At 37.2% G+C, this 24253-nt stretch overlaps 1 protein-coding gene across 1 annotated transcript; it reads right to left on the bottom strand.

The window, feature by feature from the left end:
- Positions 1-12537: 12537 nt before the first annotated feature.
- On the bottom strand, positions 12538-19375 carry txnl1 (thioredoxin-like 1). The gene is made up of 8 exons (XM_053478496.1): positions 19137-19375; positions 18513-18609; positions 16671-16844; positions 16328-16450; positions 15090-15159; positions 13855-14027; positions 12859-12963; positions 12538-12723 (listed from the first exon to the last, which is right to left on the bottom strand). The coding sequence occupies exons 1-8, from the start codon at positions 19232-19234 to the stop codon at positions 12694-12696; spliced, it is 870 nt and encodes a 289-aa protein (XP_053334471.1). The 5' UTR covers positions 19235-19375; the 3' UTR covers positions 12538-12693.
- Positions 19376-24253: the final 4878 nt, after the last annotated feature.

The following is a 24253-nucleotide window of genomic DNA, read 5'->3' as shown; positions in this document are numbered from 1 at the left end:
ACTAACAAAATCCTCTAGAATTTCAATAAATTGAAATAAATGCTCTGTAGGTACTGTGGGAGAACATTGAACATTGTAACTGATTCTTTAAAAATTGTATGGATATCGTGTATGTGTTGAACTGACGTAGCAGACAAGTTTTTATATAAAAAAAACTACAATAAGGTAATAAGGTAGTTATTAATTAAATAGATTCATTTCTAATGTACAGTAGTATAATAAATTAAGAAGTATTGACACATACAGTAGTTATTCCTCATTTAAAAAAAAATAGATGTTGGTTCATTAATTGGCTTCCTGAATTTGGAATAGGTATGTCAATAGAAGCTCAGCACAGATACAAATATGTTAGTAATACTACTTAGTTGCAGCACAGCTTTACAAAATTCAAATAAAGAAATTACAGTTTGGGGGTTGCTTCATAAATGGATTTGCTCTGGAAATGGAGAAAGGCAGTTGCATAGCAAATGATTTTGAATTCATGCCACTGTACTATGACAACGAACATTTTTAACTATCCGTAAATGCTAGCTGGATTACTGCCATTCAGAACACACGGTGCTGTTCTGTTTTTCCACCATGAATGGAGGAAGTGAAAGCACAATTGATGTTATTATTGTAACATCAATGACTGTGATTAGTGTAGAAAATGGAATGTATGGTGCATTGGTGTAAATTGTTCTAAAATGCCAACATTATGATTTTTTTTTAAAAAAGCTTCTGATTGATATCACAGATGAGCTGCATAGTAGCAGATGGCTGGATCCAGTCTTCAATGGAGTGGGGTGGGGTGTTCCTTTGAGCCAGATAGTGGGAATATTTTCAGTAATCCAAACATTACATTGTTGTTGAAAGGACTGACCATTAAAAACTAATTTATTTAACACAATTAGTAACACACATTTAAACATTTATTTAAGAGATTCGAAAGAATTAACAAAACTGAATGAAAAGGCGCTTTCTCTGATTCTTTTAAATATTATTTTAAACAATGTTCGTAGTTTGTAGCTTGATGAGATGGGAGCCAAGTGCATAAACTCATTGCCATGGAAACCACAATACAAGAAGAAACTGACAGAGGCCAATCCTTGGCACAGGCAAACCGACAATGATTTATGTGCTGGTAAGTGTTGGAGTGACGGCATTGACAGTGTTTTGTAGGCAGGAGGTGTTCATGGATGGTTCTTTGGGAGCTTCTTGGAAGTTTCTAAGCCTGAGCAACCCTGCGTCATTAGGTCACATTTTACAGTTTTCTCTGCTCCCAGCACACCTGATTCAACTAATCAAATGATTAACAGCTGAAGTGGGTGTGGTAAAGTGGTCAGGGGGTCCTTCAGGACCACGGCTAAGAACCACTGGTATACAGCATGACATACAACTTCTTACACTGCGATGTTAGATTCTTGCGGAGAACGCATGGCTACTGTAGGGTCCAGTAATTCCTAGAGTGAGTGATAGAGGAAAGTTCACGTTTTGAAACTTGGGCACGGTGGGAGAAAACCTGGCTTTAACTTAGGGGTAAAAGTTGTAAGGTGGTCTTAGGAATGCCAAGTAATGCAAGGTTTTTGGTCCAATGTTACCTCCAGGTCCTGTTGTTAGTCTTACATTAATCACAATTGTTTTAAGGATGAATCCCCTGATGGTACTAGTTGATAGGTCACTGCAATATTAATGCTTAAGTGATATGCCGCTTTATCCTGTATACAGGAAGCCGGGAGCCTATCCCAGGAGACAGGCCAATCCATTGCAGGGCACACACACACTCATATTCACACACTAAGGTTAATCTGGAAATGGCAGTAAGCCTAATCTGCATGTCTTTGGACTGTGGAAGGTGACCGGAGTGCACGGAGAAAACCCACCAAGCATGGGAAGACCATGCAAACTCCATGGACACAGACAGGTAGGAATCTAGGCTTCTAGGAATTCTAGGCTTCTAGGAATTCTAGGAATCTCAACTTCTAACCTGAGGAAACATGCCGCAGTAAGTTTAGCTGTTTCATTGAATGTTGCAATGTTGGCATATATAATTATTATAATTCTACTATACTATAATACATAAACTGTAATATAATCTTTAACATCTTCAAGTTGCACTAGCAAAGCAGGAACATGCCTAAATAACAGTACTACAGCTCTTACAATTATGTTTAACAATAAGGTGAAAATTATTATTATTATTATTAATATTATTAATATTATAAATAGATTTTCCCTAAAAATAAACATCACTCTTCATGTGACTTAGGAATTGTTGTCAGTCTGGTGTAGGTTACATGGAAGGTTACATGGTGGCAATTGCCTATAGTGTGTGATTGTTTTTGCTTGTGCCTCACATTGGGCTGGCACCCTATCCACAATGTGCCCCACCTTGTACGCTGAGCTCCCTGATAGACTCCAAGCTCTCCAGGACCCTACACAGGATAAGCGGTATAGAAAATCGATTTTAAAACATGCTTCAGGAAGAGCTGGGGATGGTGGATATAAGAAATGAGCCATTAACAGCTGACAGCAATAATTCGAGTGTTCTTGTTCATGTGTTTTTTGTTTTTGTTTAACTGATGTAAATGTAATGTAACTCTGTTACAGTTGTACTATATATTTAGCCTTTGTTTAAAAATGATATATAATTTAATATTTGTATATATATATATATATATATATATATATACATATATATATATTTGTATATTTATATGTATATATAAATTTATATATATATATATATATATATATATATATATATATATATATATATATATATATATATATATATATAATTTGTTTAATACAAAGTGTTTTGCAATGTTAATGTCGATTAAACGTTTTATAGATGAGGTCTGACTGGACTGATGTTTGACTTTTTTTTTAACCATTTATTTCATAATAGGGACTTTTATATACATCAAATGTCCAAATGTTTGCTGGGAAACTGTACCTCTTTGTATACAGTGTAAACCTTATTAAATCATAATGTGCAGCAATATAATCACAAAGCCTGTATCTGCAAAATGTTTGTACAGTAAGTACACTGTAATGAGTTTCTGTTCTGTTACAACTGTCAAGTATCAAGGGGTTTTAATTAGACTGTGTTTAATTGAACAACCCTCATCTTTGACCAACCTTCATGTTTTTAGAGTTACAGATTCACAGACCCAAACCAACATTTTTCTGCAGTTATCAATGCTAAAGTTGCTGAAACTGAACTTCTTTCTGTGAATAGCAGCTAAGGTTGACTCTGCTTCAAAAATAGACTCCTTTACTATATTAAATCAGTTGTTTATTTTATGGGCCAAACCTTATCTGGGTAAATCCATTACTAAACAGGGCTTTTCCCATTTGATCATGGTTGATTGGATGCAAAATCAATTACTGTAGGTCTTATTCCACCAGGCGAATGGCAAATTCGTGGGCCCTGGTAAAAGTATAGAAGAAATTTGTGTGGCAACAATCTGGGCTTCACCACTGTCATTTGCCCGGTTTTACTAGGTAGAATTCACTGTGTCAATCTAGGAGCATGCAGTCCTGGTTGGACATCTGGGAAGGTAGTCTTATGACTAGTCTAGTCACTGAGCTTATGAGGCACAACAGGAGTTTGTATATGCCCATAGAGAACTCCATGGTCTCTAGTTGGACTACAGAAGTTCTTACAGTAGATGGATGGATGGAAGTCGCTGAAGAGAAACATGAGAAGTCAAAGAAATAAAAGATCCTACAAGACTGAATCCAAAACATGAAGACCCTGCTCAGTCAAAGGGAGTGTGATGAGCTAAAAGAGGTAAGGGGAAAAAAGCAGCTTCTTTAAATGTATAAGGATTTTTTATGTTTTGTTGTTTTTGATGCATTATGACAGGCCATACATACTGAAGCAAAAGGAAACTTATACAGTACACTGCCTGGCTGAAACAAAGTAACGCACTCATTCAATCACTATTATCTTTGATTACAGCACATAATCTAGTGGACAGTTCAGGTGTAATGATTCCCTTATGCTTATCACCATTCTTTCCCTAATGCACTCGTAGCTCTAGAATAGGCTAAATCTCAATCATCAGACCACATGAGTTTTCTCTATTGCTCCAAAGTCTGATCTTTCCACTTGGGTTAGGAGCCTTGGTGTTATATTTCTGGCCATGCACATGTCTGCCTATCTTTCTGTACTGGAGAACTCTCTGCCAAACTAGGTTAGGTTAGGTTTAGAAGTTGTACTTCTTCTAGAAGTAATAGGAGAGTGAATCACAGATAAGAAATGAAAAAAGGAGATCGAATAAAGATGTCTTAAAAGAGGCTCCACTGTGGTGAAAATTACTTATACAACTTCAGCGCTGTTATTTCAGCGATGAAAATATGAAATGATCCCAGTTAAAATATTCTGTTTAGCTTTTCTAATTCATATTTATTGGTGCAGGTGTTTATTTACATTGCAAGTAGTTTATTATTAGCTTATTTTAAAGTAGATGATTAAATCCGGCACATAACTGTTCATAAAATCACTTTTACTCAACATTTTGATTTCACTTACAGTGCAGATATCTAAGTACAGTGAAACCTTGGATTGTGAGTAACTTGGTCTGTGAGGGTTTTGTAAGATAAGCAAAATTTAAAAATAAATTTTGACTTGTTAAATGAGCAAGGTCTCTATAATTCAATTAAATTAAATTTTATTTGTATAGTGATTTAACAATTGTCATTGTCGCAAAGCAGCTTTACACAATCAAAAGAATTATTTAAGTCTGTATGGAATGTAAGTGTGCATGAATCAAAATGATCAGATATCTATATACAAGTACCATAATTTAGTACGTATACGCTCTGTCTGCCAAGCGACACGTGATCACAACTAAGCCGATGGTTCTTCTCTCTATCGCGCTGTGGGATTGTGGGTAATTGCTCCACATCCTTGGTCTCAGTGCACGTGCGTCACTCGTATAGTCAACATCCGTGTGTGAGTGGACTGTTTACCATAACATTGTGACCATGTGTGTGTGTGTGTGCGCGTAAAGCATTTTTTTTTTCATTTTGTGTCCAAGTTACTGTACTTTAGTAACTGTACTGCAACAATGGCCCTTGTGAAGAAAAAAAAGTGGGAGATCAATCTGTTTAACGACAATGCGACGTCCAAGTTGTGCAAAGAAGACGATTCCAGTAACCAGAGACTATTCTGAAATGAATTATGCTCGCAATCCAAGGTTTGATTGTACAGCAAAAATGGCATTCAATTTTGTTCAGAGTTTGATCTAAGATGCACCTACAGTACGCTGTCAAGACTGTCACTTTCAAATTAATCTGGCATAAAATTTCTCAATGTTTTGGTTTCATTTATGCAGCAGTCAAATACCAACGTAGTGCCAAAGTTTCATTAAATTCTGTCCCCCCAGTTCTGTGTGATGCTGAAAGAAATTGGTTGGACAGACATACTTACATACAGACAAAATATTTTCTAAAACTGGTTTCGGTCCTCCAATGTATGACATGTTAAGGTATAATTAAAAGAGCGTGCTCTGACGCTCATTATATTCACATAGATATTGTGATTGAAAAACTTCTTTGATTTTACCATGATGTGTTGAATTATGTGATCTTAATATCTTTAATAACATTTTATTTTATTCCATTTTATTTTTGTGTATGTTTATGTGTAGTGTTAATACATTTTTTTCTTTATGTCTATTGTTTTATATATTATCATTGGTGCCTATAGGTACTTAATAATTCAAATGTATAGTATTATTATGCTTTATTATTGTATTTGACTTGCTAGCACTATAACTGAAAAGAACTGTCTAATCACATAGGTAAACATTAAGCACTCAAGTTTAAACCTCCTTTGCTCTAAGTGTGTAAACAGGAGCCGGAGGCTCACAGCATCCTGACAGAACGACAGAGCGGTGAGTTCAGGAAAACTCTGTTTCACTAAGAGGACTTACTAAGGTAAACCACTTTTCTTATTAATCTTTAACTGATGTTGTGAACTCTGTGTCTGTGTGTGCATGCATGTATGTGTGTGTGTGTGTGTGTGTGTGCCCTTTCTTGTCTCACATTTTGGGGACATTTTTCTTTTCTACCCCAAGCACATTTCAGTCATTTCCTATTACTGATCAGTCAGTTATTAAAAGTGTCTGAATGTGTGTAGATATGAACAGAGCCAATTGTTGTCCGGTTTTCCCTGGCAGATGCTGAGGAGAAGCATGAAAAGTCCATTGTTCAGGTGAAGGCAAAGAAGTCTGACTTGTCGGACCAAGTGTAGACACGCCAAAGTTCAGTGTAGAATGGGGGAACCTGCTCTGTGTGTGAGAGTGTGATCTGCTCCATGATGAGTTGGATGACCAGCTATATGTACTTAAACATCTACGATTTTGGATCTGTGTGTATGCATGTTGTTCCTGTGCATAGTGGGTTTCCTCCGTGTACTCCGGTTTCCTCCAAAGACAAGCAGATCAGGGAGGTTGTTTCCAAATCGTCTGTAGTGTGTGTGTGTGTGTGTGTGTGTGTGTGTGTGTGTGTGTGTGTGTGTGTGTGTGTGTGTCCTGCAATGGATTGGCACCTCGTCCAGGGTGTACCCCACCTGTAAGTGTCCTAGGATAACCCCATGGTGTCCCATATTGTCTTGAATAGTGTCCTCATTTAAACCTGAGCCTAGTCTACGGTCTTTGTCTTGCAGCTGTTTTTGTACTATTTTTGCAGGTTCAAAAAAGCTTATGATGGTTACTTATGACGTAACCAAAAGTAAACAGATGGAACTCCAGAAATTAAAATCAAATTAACAGATCTAAGGGTATACAGCTTCAACCAGGGAAATTAAAAATTATATAATAATAATAATAAACTTTTCACTTACGACAAAAGCATAAAATGATTTAAAAGTCTCAACAAAATACTAAAGTAAACCAGGACACACACACACACACACACGGGGGTACATTTCACCATGAACCTACCCATTAAAGCCCCATTCATTCATTTGCAGGGTGTTACCATTAGGTGGCACCAAACAGGCGAAAGAATAGAGGGGACAGCAGGAGGCGGAGTTGTGACCATTGGCGTATTTGACATCCCCAACACCTGTAGGCAGGGTGCAAATTACACTGTGTATTTTAGGGATTTTCTTTCAGCCTGAGCATCAGTGTGCAGATGCATTTGTGTTCAAACCAACTCAGACAGCTCTTATGACAAATGCAGAGGCGTGCACACACAGCGCTCTGCATCCATCAACAAATTTTGGGTCTGATTATAGATGTGGGATGCACTAAATTCTTGTAAAATATTAAAGTTTTGGTTATGATACATCATAATTTGTATTTGAGTCATGTTTTCCTAGACACAGATAACAGATGAAAAACAAAAAGAGGACATTTGCAGTGTCTACAACACCCCCTAGGAGCAAAATGACATTGGATGCCTGCAATGAAAGCAGTTTGGGTTCTGCATACTCTAAATATGCCATACGAAGGCTTGTGTACTGTACATACTGTAAAGGACTAATAGGCTGTGAAGACGTGTTCTGTGTTGTCTTACTGTAGGTTATCACATACAGTGCATCTTGGAAAAACTGTAATATTGTGAAAATGTTGGTTTTCCTTTTTCATTTAATTCCAAACATGAAAATCTCGTGTACTGTAATACTAGATGTGTTGCATGTAAAATAACAAGTAAAATTTTTCAAGCATTTTTTGTTTGCATTTTGATTATTATGGCATTACAGCTCAGGTAATGTTATTATCACAGCTCATAGAAATCAAAAAGCCAGCACCTTGGAATATTAGAAAATTTCCTAAGGTCAGTTAAAAATGATTTACAGTACGGTAATTACAGATACAGTAAAGTATGGTAATTTATGCATGCAGTGTTTGGTTGGTTGGGGCTCCGTTACCATGAATTACTGCGTCAACACCTGAACTTCAATGTGGCATGGCATGGAGGTAATCAGCCTGTAACATTATTAATGATCAGGTTGTTTTAATAGCAGCATTCAGCTCATCTGTGTTGGGTTGGTTGGGTCGGTTGTTTCTTATCTTGCTCTTAACAATAGCCCATGGAGTCAGGCAGGTTGGCTGGCAGTCAAGCACCGTAATATTATTGTCAGCAAACCAGTTAGTGTAAGTTTTGGCACTGTGGTCAGGTTAAGTCCTACTGGAAAAGGAACTCAGCATCTCCATTAAGCTTGTCAGCAGACAAAAGTCTTCCAACTCATGGTACATGGCTCCATGGACTTTGAACTTGGAGCCATGCAGTAGATGGCATGGCATGCCAGATCATCATTGACTGTGGAAACTTCACATCGGACATTAAGCAACTTATATTCTGTCCTCCTCCACTCTTCCACCAGGATATAAGACTTTGCAAAAAAAAAAAAAAAATGCAAAAAGAGAATATTTAAAATGTACTTTCCCCTGAAAAGAGGCCTTTGGACCACTTAGTAACGATCCAGTTATTTTCTCTTTAGTACAGTTAAACCACTGCTGACATTGTCTCTGGCTCAGGAGTGGCGTGATATTAGGGAAGCTCTTTTTCTAAAGACATTGTGAAGATCTCCCAAACCCATGACTTACCTTTGGTAAAAATCTTTCTCAGCTGCACAGCTGGATATAGCACAGATGTGGTCATAGTGCTCAAGGGTTCTGCCCGAGTGCCGACAGCATCACTGCCGTGCTATATCCAGCAATACAGCATGACCTTGGGGGTGATATTGCTTTTTATACAACAGTTCCACAAACACCTTTTATTATCAACAGATTATGATCTGTTTCCTTTTTTAACCAGTTATTTTAATCCACCGAGACATATCCTGCCTTGACTGGTGATGTTGGCGACTGGCGTTTAGCGACTGACACTTTATATGTAATTAATAGAATGAAAGAAAGTAGCTATAAATGATTTAATTTCTTCTACAGCCAGGAGGAAATCATCAGGCTAGTCTCTCTCATATGTCTTTGTTCTAGTTAGTGAAATTCTTTTTTAGGTGTGAATTTTGGATAAAAATAAGCTAGACTTGGTTAATTAAACAAACAAACAAGAAAATCAGCAAAAGTTGAGTTTAAAGGTTGCTTTTATTTTGTTCTTACTTTCGAGTAACATGACATATTAACACTAAATTATAAAATAGTCACTGCCTAAAATGACTATTATTAAATCAAAACCATACATTCATAGTAACTGCAAATGCAAATAATAGATAACAATAACTCCAGAAGAAAAGAAGGTAAATGATAAGCCTAGAGTTTTATCCTCATTATAAAATTTAATAAATTCAACGAATAAATATTATATATTTATTTGATTTTTTAAATTGTAAACATTTTAAATTTACAGTAAATATTTATTTATTTATTTATTTATTTATTTGAGGGAATAACACCTGATTCCGCTTGATAAATTAAATCACTCAAAGGTTTTCATAGTCTGAAGTTGGCTAGTTAAAAAAGAGAAAGCACAAAGCTGGGGTGTGAGCCTCCAGGACATGAGTTTAACACTTTTACTGAGAAGGAAAATGTAGTGATGGATAAGACATGCTAATTTAAAAAAATATATATAACATTGAGTATACTTTAGCACTTTGCTGCCACCATGTGGCTAATAGAGAAACTGCTGTGTTTTTAGTCATCGAGAAAAAAAAACTACAGAAATAATTACAGAAAACAATGCTCTGATAAATGCACTAGAAATGATCTTGCCCATCAGTCTTATCAGATAGACTTAGCATTTCTTTCATATTATAGTTGGCATCAGGATAATTATTGTCTTCTGATCAATACCTTTTCAAGTTTGACTAATACGCTAAAACTATGCAGTATATAAACACCATATCAACTCTAAATCGTTACAGTGTGGATTTCTTAATTTAAATGTACAAACGTTAAGGAACGTATCAATAAATAAAATGAAAAATATCATCCAGTTCTTTTAAAAAGGCGAGTCACATAGCCCACGTCATACACCATACGCATGTTATTACTACTCATACTGAGTAGTAGCTCCATCTGCTTTGCTCTTAGAACAGCCTCAATGGCATGAACTCCACAAGGTGTTGAGAACCATTTCTTTGAGATTCTAGTCCATGTGGCTGTGAATGTATCAGAAACACCAATCAGCCATAATATTAAAACCCTAAACATTAAACCCAATACCCCTAGGTTCCCCTTGTGCCACCGGGGCAGCTCAGGCCCTCATGGCATGACACTGCAAGAATTCTGGGTATGTACTGTGGTATCTGGCACCGGGATAATTTGGGAGCTGTGGGTTGCGGAGTGTGGCCTTCACGGACTGCACTTGTATGTCCGGAACATTCCATGGATGCTCGATCAGATCGAGATCTGGGGATTTTGGAAGCCGGGTCAACAACAAGCCTGCTAAAGCTGTGATGCATAGTTGAGACTCGGGTGCCAATGATCCTTTCACGAGTTTACTTTACATTGATTGTTAATGTTATTTAATTAACCAGGTAGTGGTGTTAGTATTGTGGCTGATCGGTATGATTGATGTACATTTTGAGAACTGGGAGGCCATTGAATTACATTGAACCCTTTGTCGTTCTCATGGAATCAGTCTGAGATACTAGACTAGAAGTAATCACTCTAGATGTGAATAGTTAAAGCAATGTGTCAGAGATTAGTCAGGAACAAAAATCTGGCTATGGCAATCAAATTATGATCAGTTAATGACTTATGATCAGTTTTACATTTTATGATCAGTACAAATTCTGATCAGTTTCACACGCCTTCCCTCCATCTGAAATCCTGACGAGGTAGGTCCATGGATGCTGCCATTAACAGCACATTTTGTCCCCATCAACCACAACTTGCAGTAGAAACTGAGATTCATCAGACCAGGAAACTTTTTTTCCCGGTGTTCAACTGTCTAAATGCTTTTCCTACAAAAGGACATTTTTTTTAATTAATGTTTCACGTTTTAAACCTAAAATTCTTATGTGAACTTAACGTTCCACTCAAAGAAAATGTAAAGTTCCAGTGGAGAACCCCGCAAAAAATGTTTCCCTATTGGAAAAAGTTCCCTTTAGGAAGTTAAGAGCAAATGGACTATGGCAACGTAACAGTGGAACAAGGCATGTGATAAGTCGCTGGGTATGAAGCACAGTAGTTACTATATTTAAGTTCTTACGTTTATTTAACATACTGATTTTATTACTCGTAATCCATTTCAGATTGATAAGAGCGAAATGGCTCAGCTTTTACCAATTTCATAAGAGAGATGGAAGGAAGTAAAACAACGAGAATTTGAAATTGGAAAGAAAAACAGTGTTTACTTTTAACTTATGTTCAATGATTGGAGAATATTTCTTCTGTCCACCATTTTGTCTTCTGCTATAAAAAAAACCCTAAGTCCTTCTCTCTACTTTTAACAATTTTTATCTTAGGAGCTATTTTAGGGCTTAGAAGTTTTATAAAGCATTTTTATCTTTATTAAGATTTAGTCACAAATTTTAAGTGAAATTCTAAGAAAATGTCATAATTCTAAGACTTTTCTTAGAATCCCGTCACTAGGAGCAACTTTTAGACTTAAGAAGCTTTGTGAATACGGGCCCAGAAGTTAACACACACTTAGTATTTAATAATATTGCCTGTAAATTGGGTCAAATGATCCAAGGCAACCTGGTCAGGCAACCTGCAACAAGCTTCTTAAATTAAGTTGCCCGGAAATTTAGCCCACGCTTCAAAATAATTGGATTATGGTCCGCACCACTTTAATACATTTGACTTTGCAAGTATTCTTGCTATGATAGCCATATAACCTTCCTTCCTTATGATGCAAGTGCACCACTGTGAAGTGCACCAGTCCCTCCTGGAGCGAAGCACCTCCACAGCATGATGCTGCCAACCCTGTGCTTCACAAATGGGATGGTGTTCTTGGGCTCACAAGCCTCCAGACAATGGTCAGTATAGCCAAACAGTTTCATTTTTGTTTCATCAAATTTAGATCTTTGTACCCATGTGCAGCTGCAAACCATAGTCTGGATTTCTTATGGTGATTTTTCGAACAGTGTCTTCTACCATGCTAGACAATCTAGTGCGAACCAGACATGTTGAGGTCCACATTTTTTTTCTGGTGTCTTGGCTGATTTCGTTTGATTTGTCCAAGATGTCAAAGAAAAAAAAAGTGAAAAAAAAAAAAAGCAGTGAGTTTGGAAGTACACTGCAACTGACTCAAATGTCAGTTGACCCATCAAAAGCTTCTAAAGCCATGACAGATTTTTTTTTTTTACATTTTTGTTGGAAAAATTACTTTGTCATGCATAAAGTAGATAACCTAACTGACTGAATAATAAACAAATAATAATTAGTTTTAATGTGTATGTAAACTTCCGACTTCCTTTTCCAGTCAGCACCGTTTCTAGTACTTTGTACTCTGTCCCTTAATAATTACAATTATTCTCAGCAAAACATTGTTAAACCTTATACTCCAGTCAAGATGGTTGGATGTGCGGATGTTGTACTGATATTTATTCAAAGTCATGTTTTCTTGGTAGACGTTTAAACAATTTGTGAGTGAACAGAATTCCTTAATAGAATCGAATAGCCATGATGCCTTTGAAAAAGGATTCACTTTATTTACAGGTTTTGGGTGTATGCTAGATAAAAATTTGCAGATTCAGACCATCATTCTTCACCCTTATTTTTTTTAACTCTCTGTTGAGAGCTGTGAAACAGTTCCAGCGCACTTGTATTTGTCCAGTCTTCCTTAATGGCTCTCTCCTTTCTTCCCTACAACCTATATTTGACAAAACAAAACAAAATTAATGTAAAATGCTGCTGCTGTCACTAGATCACTACATACAGAGACATGGATAGACCCAGCATCACACTGATTAACTGATACATCATTGAAAGTATGAGGCTGTGTTACCCGTTTGAAGTCGTTCATGTTGGTGGCCTGCACTGGGGTTCCTATAAACGTCAGGTAGTTCACTTTTGTCGTTTCCTCATCTCCTAGGTTTGACCTAATGAACATCTAGAAATATACAAGTGAAAGATGGTCAAACAAATGCTATTGTATGTAACTAGTCTAAAAACGATGTGTTCAGCATTTCGCCACTATGGGACAACATTTTCTTAAGCCTTTTCCCACAAATAAACTATTTGTATAACTTTTACTAAAATTTAAGAAGTCAGATTATGGATAACTTTACTACCCAAAAGTCATCTGATTGCACTAAACAATTACGGATATGCATAGATATGATTATGACGCACTGACCACATAATGTGGTTATATGAAGTGAACCAACCAGTCCTGGCTATCTTGACAATGACATGGTAAAGTCACATTTCGTGTTGCCTGATTGGCCTGGTTTACACATTAACATCCTTTATTTTCATCATGGGGTTAAAAATGTGACAAGTGCAGGTAATGGAAAAAATAAATAAGGTTGTTTCTAACCTCCAGAATATTTAAGCTGTAACTCTGGGTGCATTTCAAATACACAGAACAATGCTCACAAGGTGTGTGTGTGTGTGTGTGAGAGAGAAAAAGAGAGAGAGAGAGAAAGGGGTATAAACAAGGGAGACTAAAGGTGTGTGTGCATGCAAGCTCTGCCTTGCTTATGTTGTTTATTTTTAAAACCTACTCTTTTAAGCTTTAAGTTGAGCAAGAAAAATCTCTCTTTTTTTTGCTAGTAAAGTGAAGCACATTCAAATTCCCATATAGTCACACACAGTGTTCTGATGTTGGATTTTTTTACCCCCTCAATATTTCCATTTAATGAATGAAAGAATCTGTGCGATCTTGAGGAATGTCTGAAGATGAGATTCCCTAACAACTTATATGTAAAATACAACAAAACAGAACGAGCGCAAACATAAAAACTCAGCTTATACAGAACTACGAGAAAAATAAACATACGGTGACACTGTTGACGTTCTGAAATTTGACGTATCTGAGAGAGATAAGGCCTTCATCTTTATAGTCTTCCTCCGAAAGCTCGAGAGCCTGCGTTGGCTCACTCCTCTCAGCGTCGTCAAAATCCATGGAGCGGGGGAGATTGATGAAGATCTTCACACACTTTGGCGCCTGAGCTGAGGAAGTTATGAAGGAAATAAAGAACAGACAAAGAGCCAGAGAAAAACAGAGACAGCAAGAGAGAGACAGACATGAACACTTCACATAAGTAAACTTTAAAACAACACAATGGTGCTTTAATAGAATACACAACTTTTGTGAAAAAAAGATGCTAGATAATTTACTAGACTGCTGTTTCAATACTGATTGAGTGGATCTTTTTAGATATCTTTTTCTAGTTCCTCTTACTTAAGTCTATCACAGTTGTATAAAATCTGTTTAGACGTTAAAAAAAAAATCATCTTTGTCTTTCGGCTATCCCCTTCCAGGGGGCACCACAGCGAATCATCTAACCCCATGATAACCTAACGTCCTCTCCTCTACATCAACTAACTTTATGACCTTCTGCCTGGCAGTTCCAACCTCAGCATCCTTCTATCAATATATTCACAATCTCTTCTCTGAACATGTCCAAACCACCTCAATCTGGCATCTCTGACTTTATCTCCAAAACATTGAACATAGTTGTCCCTCTGATAGACTCATTCTTGATCCTGTCCTTTCTTCATTCTGCTACCTCTAGCTCTGCCTCCTGTATTTTCTTCAGTGCCAGTCTAAATCTGATTAGAAGTTGAAATAAACAGCTCATTTCATGATGAGGAAAAATATTGAGTCAGCATTGCTTTGGATTTTAGAAGCATTTTCCTACAGTAATCAAAGGCTAAAAAGATAAATATGTAATAATAATAATAATACTCTGATGTAAGACAACACTAACATAGTGTAGGTGATACTAAAGCCTCGAGCCTTTATTAACAGTAAGGCTGAAAATCGTAATCAAAGATTCAAATCTGAACAGTGTGTAAAAAAGGAAATCCAGTAAATGAAGTGTGCAGACAGGTTTCTGAGGCATTAGAGCAGTTTGCAGTGTCGTCTTATGCAGGGTGTGTAGTCTGGGACATCTTCTCACTAAACTGATGCTGCTTGTGCTTGTGAATATGAGACTGAATTATACTAAAGTGGCGCATACTGAGAATCATAAAATGTACAAAATGCTTAAGATGAACCGAGAGGCTTACCCAAATCGGTTGCCTGCAGCTTCATGGAGAAGAGCTTTACAGGCTGATTGAAGGCGATTGTGATGAGAAGCTGCAATCAAAGACAGAACAGAAAATTTTGTATTTTTATGGGGAGTATGCTTCTGTGAACAACATTGTGATGGAAGGCAACTCTGAAAGCCACAATTTGATTGGCGCTTCTCATTTCTATATGCAATTACACAATATGCATAAAACAAGAGCAACATACAGTACATTTACAAGGCTGCCAAAAGAGCTAAAATTTTTTTTTTAATCATCCGCTTTTCATAGATTACTCATTTAGAGGAAACAAAATAATCTCACTTCTTTACAGACAGGTAAATGTAAAAGATCAGGAACAGATACACATTGCATTAGTGTTTGCATCATGCACATCTCAGCTAAGCATTGATTTACATGGATTATACAAAATTTTAGGTATCAGCTATTATTAGTAAATCCTAGAAGCATTCCAAGTGAAGAGAAACTTTATGCTTCAAATTACAGTTTTACTTTCACTTCTATTTCGCTCACACACTAATTCTCAGTATAGACATCCTGACATGCTCACGGCTGAATAAAGTCCACATGGTTAGGAAATGTGAGAACTGTAATAGCAAAAAAAAAAAAAAAAAGAATGTAATACCAATACCAGTAAGTGATATTTTAACATGAGGTGTTATGGTAACTATTCTGTTTGGTGTCAAAGTTTTATACTGCTAACTCAATAGGTCTATAATTATGAGTCGTTCTGCATAAAGATGAAACCGGTGTAAGTAGCACAAAGTGAAAGGGAACACTTATGAAGGTTAACTTTGATTACACAAACAAGAAATTCCTATGATCACTGACGGTCTTTGTTTTAAACCCAAAGTTAGGTGAAAAGCAAAGACACATGCTGTGCTTTAAGGGCAGCCGGGGCTGAATGGAGGTGATGCAACATGAGGAGAGTATTACACCAGATCCAACAGTTAATAACAAATGCACCGCTAGAAAAACATCATCAGAATCGTGCAAGATATCAGGCACATCTTTCTCATCACAGCGCTGACAGGTCCTTAACTCATGTCACAAATTTATTATGGCTACAGGTGGTTGACATTGTATTGAAACTGGACACCAAATGGGATTCAAATAAGAATAAAAAAAAAAAAACAGCTGAAGGCTACAAATTATTGACACTGTTCATAAATTATCATAAAGGTCTTTAAGTTCTCGGGGGTAAGTGCGTATCTTACCTGTTCATCGCAGTCTGACTCTAGGTAGGACGAGTCTTTGCTTAAGCAATTGTCAAAGCCGCAGTCATCACTTTCGTTAAGACACTCACATCCGGCTTTATTCACAAATGGCATAAGATCCATCTACACACACACACAACAAGAATTTACATGAGGCCTGCTTTACATCTAATTGCAATAAATTTGAACAAGCAATATTAAAGTAAAAGGGCCAGATTTTGTTAATAATTTAACCAGTCATATTAAATAATTAGCTTCCATACTAAATGATGATGCTACTTGGTTTACTGAAAAGCACTACAGAAACATGTTTAATTATTAATATTCTCTTTGCTGCACTTACATATCCTTTGGGAATGTCCGAGTCCTCGTTACTCCCCGGGTCATTCTCCACATGCTGTTTGATTTTGTCCTCGAGACCTGAGGCGTCCGCTCCCTGATACTGATCCACACGCACTTTGTTTCGGAAAAACAGGAATGTTGGCGTGGCAGAGATGTTGTTGGCTGCCGCTGTTCCCTTTAAGACACAACACACTAAACATTAAAAAGAAATTATATATGGCACATGCACCCGCACACACACGCGCACACACAAATCTAGCATAGACTGAATGCCGTGACAGCAATTCAGCTCCAAATTTTGTCCTAGCTTTTTGGGCCAAAAATGTGAGGCTTGATAATTAAATCAGTAGCGGCAGTTTACCATCACCTCGCAGATGAAAAAATAAAGTGGAAAAAATACTCTATATGGTGTAAATGTGGGATTGTGTGGTCTCACATCAGCATTATCAGGGTTACGTGGCAACAGGACTAATGATTCATATCTGTCGTTCTGCACCAAAATTCCCTTTCCTCTTTGTCTCCAGACTGTTATATGCTTAAACAAGTTTGAATTGAATTCATCCATAATTCAGTAAGGCACAGCTGGGCTCTGATGTGTAAAGAAGTCGTGAGGTGAACAATAAGAGAGTGTCTGAGAGCTGGTAAATTGTCTAGAAGGAAAACTAAGTCAACTTTTATTGTGAAAGCACTGGGATTATTTACAGAAATATATATCAAATTTACAGTCACGCTACATAAACCAGGAGATTAAATAGTTACATAGAGAAATGAAAATAAAACAATGAGATGACCATCGTTGAAGCTTTATGTCTTTAAGCCTAATCTGGGCCGAGTAACCTAGTTAAATTTCTGTTGTAATGTACTAGGGTGAATCAAAAATACCCTCACTCTAGCTGTAGACTTTATTTTAATTAACTTTTAAAGAAGAAACACATAATTTTTCGACATGATCTCTTTGCTTTTCAATACACTTTGCCCATTTGTCAACAAGCTTTCGTTTAAAAAAAAATAATAATTTGGGAGGGCAATTTTTGAGAGTATGGGCAGAAGTTTATGGATGTGCATCATTGTGCAAGATTAGAATGCCCTAGGATCAAAGTCCTGTGCATTTAATCCTAAGTCTTCAATAAACATTCCATTGTAACAAGCACTGTTGATTGTTTACCCTTTTTCCTCATAATGTTCCAATTCTGGCACTTCAGAATCCCAGAGAACTGTAAGCATAAATTTTCACGCTGATAGGTGACTTTTGAACTTTTTCCTCGGTCGCAATTAAGGATGTTTCCATTCCATACTTTCAGGCTTTTAGTGATGAATCCATGTCTAATGGATTGGCAATGATTCTCTTTAATAAATTTTCACCTTCCTTAAAGTATCAGTCCAAATTTTTGTTTGCAGATTTTAAAACACTCCTATTGATGCTCTTCATTGAGTCGTTTTGGCACAAGTTAGACCCTCATACTACCTTTTTAAAAATCACTGCAAACTGCTCTTCTTTCATGCAAATCACAAGTGGGCACCAATTTTTACTTACACCTGAACTGATTTAACACATTAACACCTGCACAGCAGTGATTTGTGAGACAGTAGCCTTGAACAGAAAGCGCTGATGAGACAGTGCAGCAAACAGAAGTTGTAATATAACCGGAGTGTGTATCATTTTTTAACTCTTATGAATCAGGCATATTTCTTCATTAAAACAGATGAATGTGTGGTGTTGATGCAGAACCTCAGTACTGTAAAATATTTAAATGCTACACAGATATAATGGGCAGACCTGATTCATAAACATGATAGATCTACAGCATTAAAGCACTTCCATTAAGATAATGATGAACCTCACCTGACAAACATGGACATCGACTTCAAGAAAAACAACATGTGGGTACTTGTTGCTCAGCATGTTGAACGCTGGGGCTATTCTGACACACGGGCGACACCTGTTCATTTACACAATCAAAACAAACGAACAAAAAAAACAAAACAGAAAGAAAGGCAGATTAAATACAGAAGACAGGTCTGGGATTAAATGTTATAGCTCGACTGCCTCCATCACTAGCACAGTAATAGCTTTCGACTAGAATGTGAAGTCATGCTAGTAGACCGTAACTAACCTAATAAAAGTTACCTTATTTGTATTTTCACTCAACTAAATCGTTACAACTAAGCTGCGTTTCTTTCATTTCTCTGGTTGACTTGGCTAACTCGATACTAGAGAGCTAATTTGGCTAACTAGGCTAATCACTGCTGTTTTTTGCCAAGTCATTCTGTACTAAACCCGGTGGCAGTGTGTGGCTAGGCTGGCTAACACACTTAGCCGAGGGTGTTTCCAATACGAATAGCATTAACACAGGTGCTAATGCTAAGACAATATAAACGCCGGTGCTATATAACCCTAGTCCTACTGTGTGTGTGTGTGCGGCTAGCTAAGCTAAAGGCCCAGAGCGGGGCTCCGGCTCCTCCTCACCCGGCCATGGTGAACTTCACGACGGCCAGTCTGGACCCGGCACCAGTCAACTCTGGCTGGAATTCCGGGTCGCTTCCGATTACTTTCACCCCGACCATGTTAAAAACAAAATATATTCTAACTGTTTAAACGAACACGGACAGAATACACAAAAAAATCCTACAGTTAACAGTACAACAAAAACCGCTGATCTCGAATCGTACGCGTTTTCCTGCGTGCTCGTGACGACATCCGACACGTAAGCCAATCAGAATCAGAGAAACTCCCGACTGCTGCGTTGCCACGGCAAAGAACGGCCGAAAGTGTGCCGAGAGGTCGTGAATGATTCAGAAAGTGAAACAACAGTGTCGTAAATATAAATACGTGTGATGCACGCTTACATTGACGATGTTGGTTCGTGGTTGTTAAGAAAACTGATATTAAAAAACGATAGTCAAGTAACACATGCTTTATAAAATAATATCAGACCCATGTTTTATGAGCGATTAAGTCGTTAACTTTGTTTTAACAGGGATTTATTTACGCCTCCTAGTGGTTTTTTATTATTATTATTATTCATTTAATTCATCGTTTATACCGTTGTCCTGTGTACTCGGTCGCGTGGGTCTGGACCCTTATTTACGAAGCGCCACAGAATCACTCATAGGAATCGCGCTTAAAATTCATTTAGGACTAAAACTAATCCTAGCTCAGAGTATGACATAACAGTAGTGATGGTGAGATGAAGCCCCATTTAGTGTTCTCAGCCAATAGTTTCACCGAAAGGTTAATTTCATGAAGCATAGTTTAAGTTGTACTGACATCTAGCGGACATATTTGGCATCACAGTTAATATGGACATGTTGCTGCAAATAATATTGGAATCATCATTGACTACAGTTGATTAGTGTGTGTATTTGTTGTTGTTTAAAAAATCACTTTCTTGGGAAAAAAATGTTTATGCACATAACCACCATCTTGGAATCTTTGAAAATTAAGTGAAGAAAAAAGGTTCAGAAGATCCCAAGTTCAAGCCCCACAACCACCAAGTTGCCATTAAGCAAGGCCCTTAACCCTCAACTGCTTAGATGTAATGTATAATGAGATAAATGTAAGTTGTTCTGGATAAGAGTGTCTGCCAAATGCCTAAATGTAAACATCAAGATTAAGAGGCACAGTGAGCCATGACCATTTTATGGCCAGGGGAAGCTCAGTGGTTAAGGCATTGGACTACGGTTTGGAAGATCCCAGGTTCAAACCCCACAACCACCAAGTTGCCACTGTTGGGCCCTTAAACAAGGCCCTTAACTCTCAACTGCTCAGATGTATAATAAGACAAAAAATGTAAGTCGTTCTGGATAAGAGCGTCTGCCAAATGCCTAAATGTGAAGAACAAAAGAGGAAAGTCCTTTTCTTTCTTTCTTTTCTTTCTTTTTTCATTTCTCACTTAAAAGCAATTATAAACATCAACATAAAAAACTAATATAAATTAGTTATATATATATAATAGAACAATATTCTTTGTATATAATATTAATAAAAAAAAAAATCCACGTTTGGAATCATTGAACAAAACACATTTGCAGTCCCAGAAGTTTATACTAGGAGACTTAGAGGACGAGGTGGGCTACACCCTGGACATGGTGCCAATCCATCTACAGGCAGTTTGGGAATACCGGAAAGGACATCCGGCGTAGAACCAGATCGCATGGTCTACTCTGGCGACCCCTTGATGGGAGCAGCCGACAAGCTGGATGGGGCTCCCTGTGGTTTTTGTCTAAACTATTGTCCAGTATTAGAATTCAAATTCAATTTTAAATTTTATTTGTCACGTACACAGTCATACACAGTATGATATGCAGTGATATGCTTTTATGACCACCTGTGACCTTAAAAATAAAAGCTTATAGATAAGAGATAAATATGAATAAAAAATACAAAAGAAAATAAATTTAAATAGGATAAAAAATAAAAATATTCTGTATAAATAAAGACATTTTGTACAACCTTTTAGAAAAATATATATATAGAAAATATAGAATATAGAAGTTTAGTGTAAAACTAAATAAGAAAAATATAGAAAAAAAGTATTAATTTAAATCATTTAATAGTAATAATTACAATAATAATAATAATAATAATAAACCTCAGGGTTACTTGAAGCTTGTTACACAAGCTTGTTACACAATACTCTGGTTAGACAGGTTCAAATGTGTTTCAAGCCAAGCTTTGCCTCAAAGAAAACTCCCTTACATTACTTCATCTGCTGTATAATAATAGGAGTTATAGTATACGCTGTAGAAAATATGAAGCCCATCCCAGCAGTGTTGTGGCTTAACACTACCTTCTGTGGCCATTCCCTGTTCCAGTCTACTGTGTTGTCTATGTCATTATGAGTCTCCTGTGTGTAAATAAAACATCTATAGATTTCACTTCTACTTTATAAAGCATTGCTCTATTCTTTATCTTTCTCTGCCACCATTTCGGTTTAAAGATAGAATTTAAAATATTATTCGTTAAAAGACTTTCAAAAAATCATATAATACAGTCAATTGCTCTGAAAGTCTCTGCTGGGTTTCCTTTTGAGTCTTGTCCCTCTCAAGATTTTCCTCCTTCATCAAGTTAAGGATGAAGTTAACAGTAAACATTTCTTTTTAGTAGCAGCGAAGATCAAAAAAGAATTTTGTGCAAATAACAAGCAATAAATTTTGTGCAAAAGAGCAGTTACAGGTTGGTGTGAAGAATTGTTAAATGGTTGTTGATCAGTGTGTTTGCGCAGGTGTTTATCAGTTCTGTCCCAATGTTTTGAGGTAGTTGAGTTTCTCTAAGTGATTGTATGAGTGTGTGTCCCTGATAGCACACCACTGAAGGGTTAATAGCAGTCCATATGTTGGGCCAATGTTGGCATCATTGGTTGGCCCATCGTCAGTTTGTCCGTAGGCCCATTGGTCGGGTCAAAGTTAGGTTGGCCCAACGTTGGCACAATCACATGGGTGGCGCAACATTGGTTCAGTAGATAATGGCAAGGTTTCGCCCATTTGTTGGCACAACGTTGGTTCAGTAGACGATGGCAACGTTGGAAGTTAGAAAATTAAATTAGACTCTTTTCATTATCGCCAGTAATAACAAAACACATTTATATCTCGAGAAATTACTTAATTAATTTTATTTGTGATAAAATTATTACAAACTAAGAAAATATATGTAACCATTATGATGATAAACTACAAAATAAACTCCTAGTAAAACCACTTTTTCTCTCAGCAAGGTGGATAAAAATAAATGGCTACAAACAAAGTACCCATTGCCTCAGATTGTCTTTTATATCAGGTGGCTCTGTATCTTCTTCATCATCATTTACCTCGGTACTTTCACCATCACTGTAGCTCAGCTGTTCTTTATCATCATCATCATCAACATTACAGCATCTCTGGAGAACTGTGACTCTAGTTTGAAATATATATATATGTTCTTCGAAATATTCCTTTTAACCAGCAAAATGATGAGAATTTTTTTTTACATTTGGCTCAACTCAGTTTAACAACATTCCGGTATTCGTACAGTTCCGGTTCTGAAGCAAATGAAAACCTGGCCAGCAGGAGCCATCTCTGCTCTTTAGGACTGTTTTGAGAACACTGACTGGAACAGGGAAGCTGCAACTTACAGCGACTTCATAGACTTGGAGGAGAACACGTCATCAGTGAGCAGCTATATCAACAAGTGCACAGATAACGCCACTGTCTTCAAGAACAGCATCTCATGCTCCAACCAGAAACCGTGGATTACTGTGTAAGTGCATGCACTTCTGAAGATCCGAGACTCTGCCTTCAGAGCAGGGGACAAGGTGGTCCTACTGTAAGAACAGCAAGGGCCAAACTGTCCCGGGCCATCAGAAAGTGAAGTGCACACATGCCCAAAGAATCCACAACCACATCCGGGACAGGGGGGTCACATGGCGCATCACCAACTACAGGACATCAACCTGCCGACAAGGTGCTGTGTCTCACCATGGCTACACAGAGTCAACCCACAGTGTCTGGTCCTGCTGCTGGACTAGACAATATCCCTGAGTGCTCAGAGAATGTGCTGAACAGCTGGCAGATGTTCTTACCAACATCTTCAACATCTCTCAGAGCAGCGCCATCATTCCTACGTGCTTCAAGTACACCACCATAGTCTTTATGCCGAAGAAGTCTTTTGTGTCCTTTCTCAATGACTACTGTCCTGTTGCACTCACACCCGTCATCATGAATTTCTTCGAGTGGCCTGTGGGATATGGACGTTCAGCACCACCACTCTGCATACTGGGGCCCCGCAGGGCTGTGTGCTCAGTCCCCTGCTGTTCACACTGCAGACTCACAACAGTCTAGCGACACACAGATTCAACCACATCATCAAGTTTGCCGATGACATGACCGTGGTGGGTCCCTCAGAAAGAGTCAACATACAAAGAGCAAGGGCATAGGCTAATGAACTAGTGTAAAAACAACAACCTTTCTCTAAATGTTGCTAACAGAAAAGAGTTGGTTGTAATTTTGCAGCAGAACATTTTGAACAGACATTCTTTAGGTGATAAATATGATTTTTGTTTTTTATATTGATAATTCAAATTATTAATTGATTGTGATTTTTACACATTTCATATTATTTCACCATATAAACCTCTTATTATTTACCTCTGTTAAATGTATTAAAGTTTTAAAGCTGCACTTAGTTAAATTTCTTTTAAGTGAAAGCCTTGTCTGATGACTGTCTGATGTAGTCTTCTATGCACATACTCTATAGTAGTAATTATTCATTAACAATAATATTTGATTGCAAGTTCACACAATGCTATATTTAAGAACCTGGGTGTATTCACATAATAATGCAAATGCTATGACTTATTCAGGGTTTTAAAATATTGTGCTTTGTATACAATAGGTTGGTCATTTGTAAAATGTTTTGTCTACATTTCCTGTATTCCTCATCCACATCACACAGTTTAATTGAGCTTGCTCATAGCTCAACTGCCCAGATGTGTAATGAGATGAAATTGTAGTCGCTCTGGATAAGAGTGTCTGCCAAATGCCTAAATGTAAATGTAAATGTAAATTTACAATACAATGCTGTCCAGAAGTTTGGGACAGCTGAACACA

This window comes from Clarias gariepinus, chromosome 19, assembly GCF_024256425.1.
Source record: "Clarias gariepinus isolate MV-2021 ecotype Netherlands chromosome 19, CGAR_prim_01v2, whole genome shotgun sequence".
NCBI classification, from domain to species: Eukaryota; Metazoa; Chordata; class Actinopteri; order Siluriformes; family Clariidae; genus Clarias; species Clarias gariepinus.
Note: the sequence above shows the minus strand (reverse complement) of the source record. Positions and strands in the feature narration are given on the sequence as shown.

Coding starts and splice junctions, on each gene's coding strand:
- txnl1 (XM_053478496.1), bottom strand. CDS start 19,234: ATGGTCGGGGTGAAAGTAATCGGAAGCGACCCGGAATTCCAGCCAGAG. Junction 18,610..19,136: donor GTGAAGTTCACCATGGCCGG/GTGAGGAGGAGC, acceptor GTAAATGAACAG/GTGTCGCCCGTGTGTCAGAA. Junction 16,845..18,512: donor TCGATGTCCATGTTTGTCAG/GTGAGGTTCATC, acceptor TGTGTCTTAAAG/GGAACAGCGGCAGCCAACAA.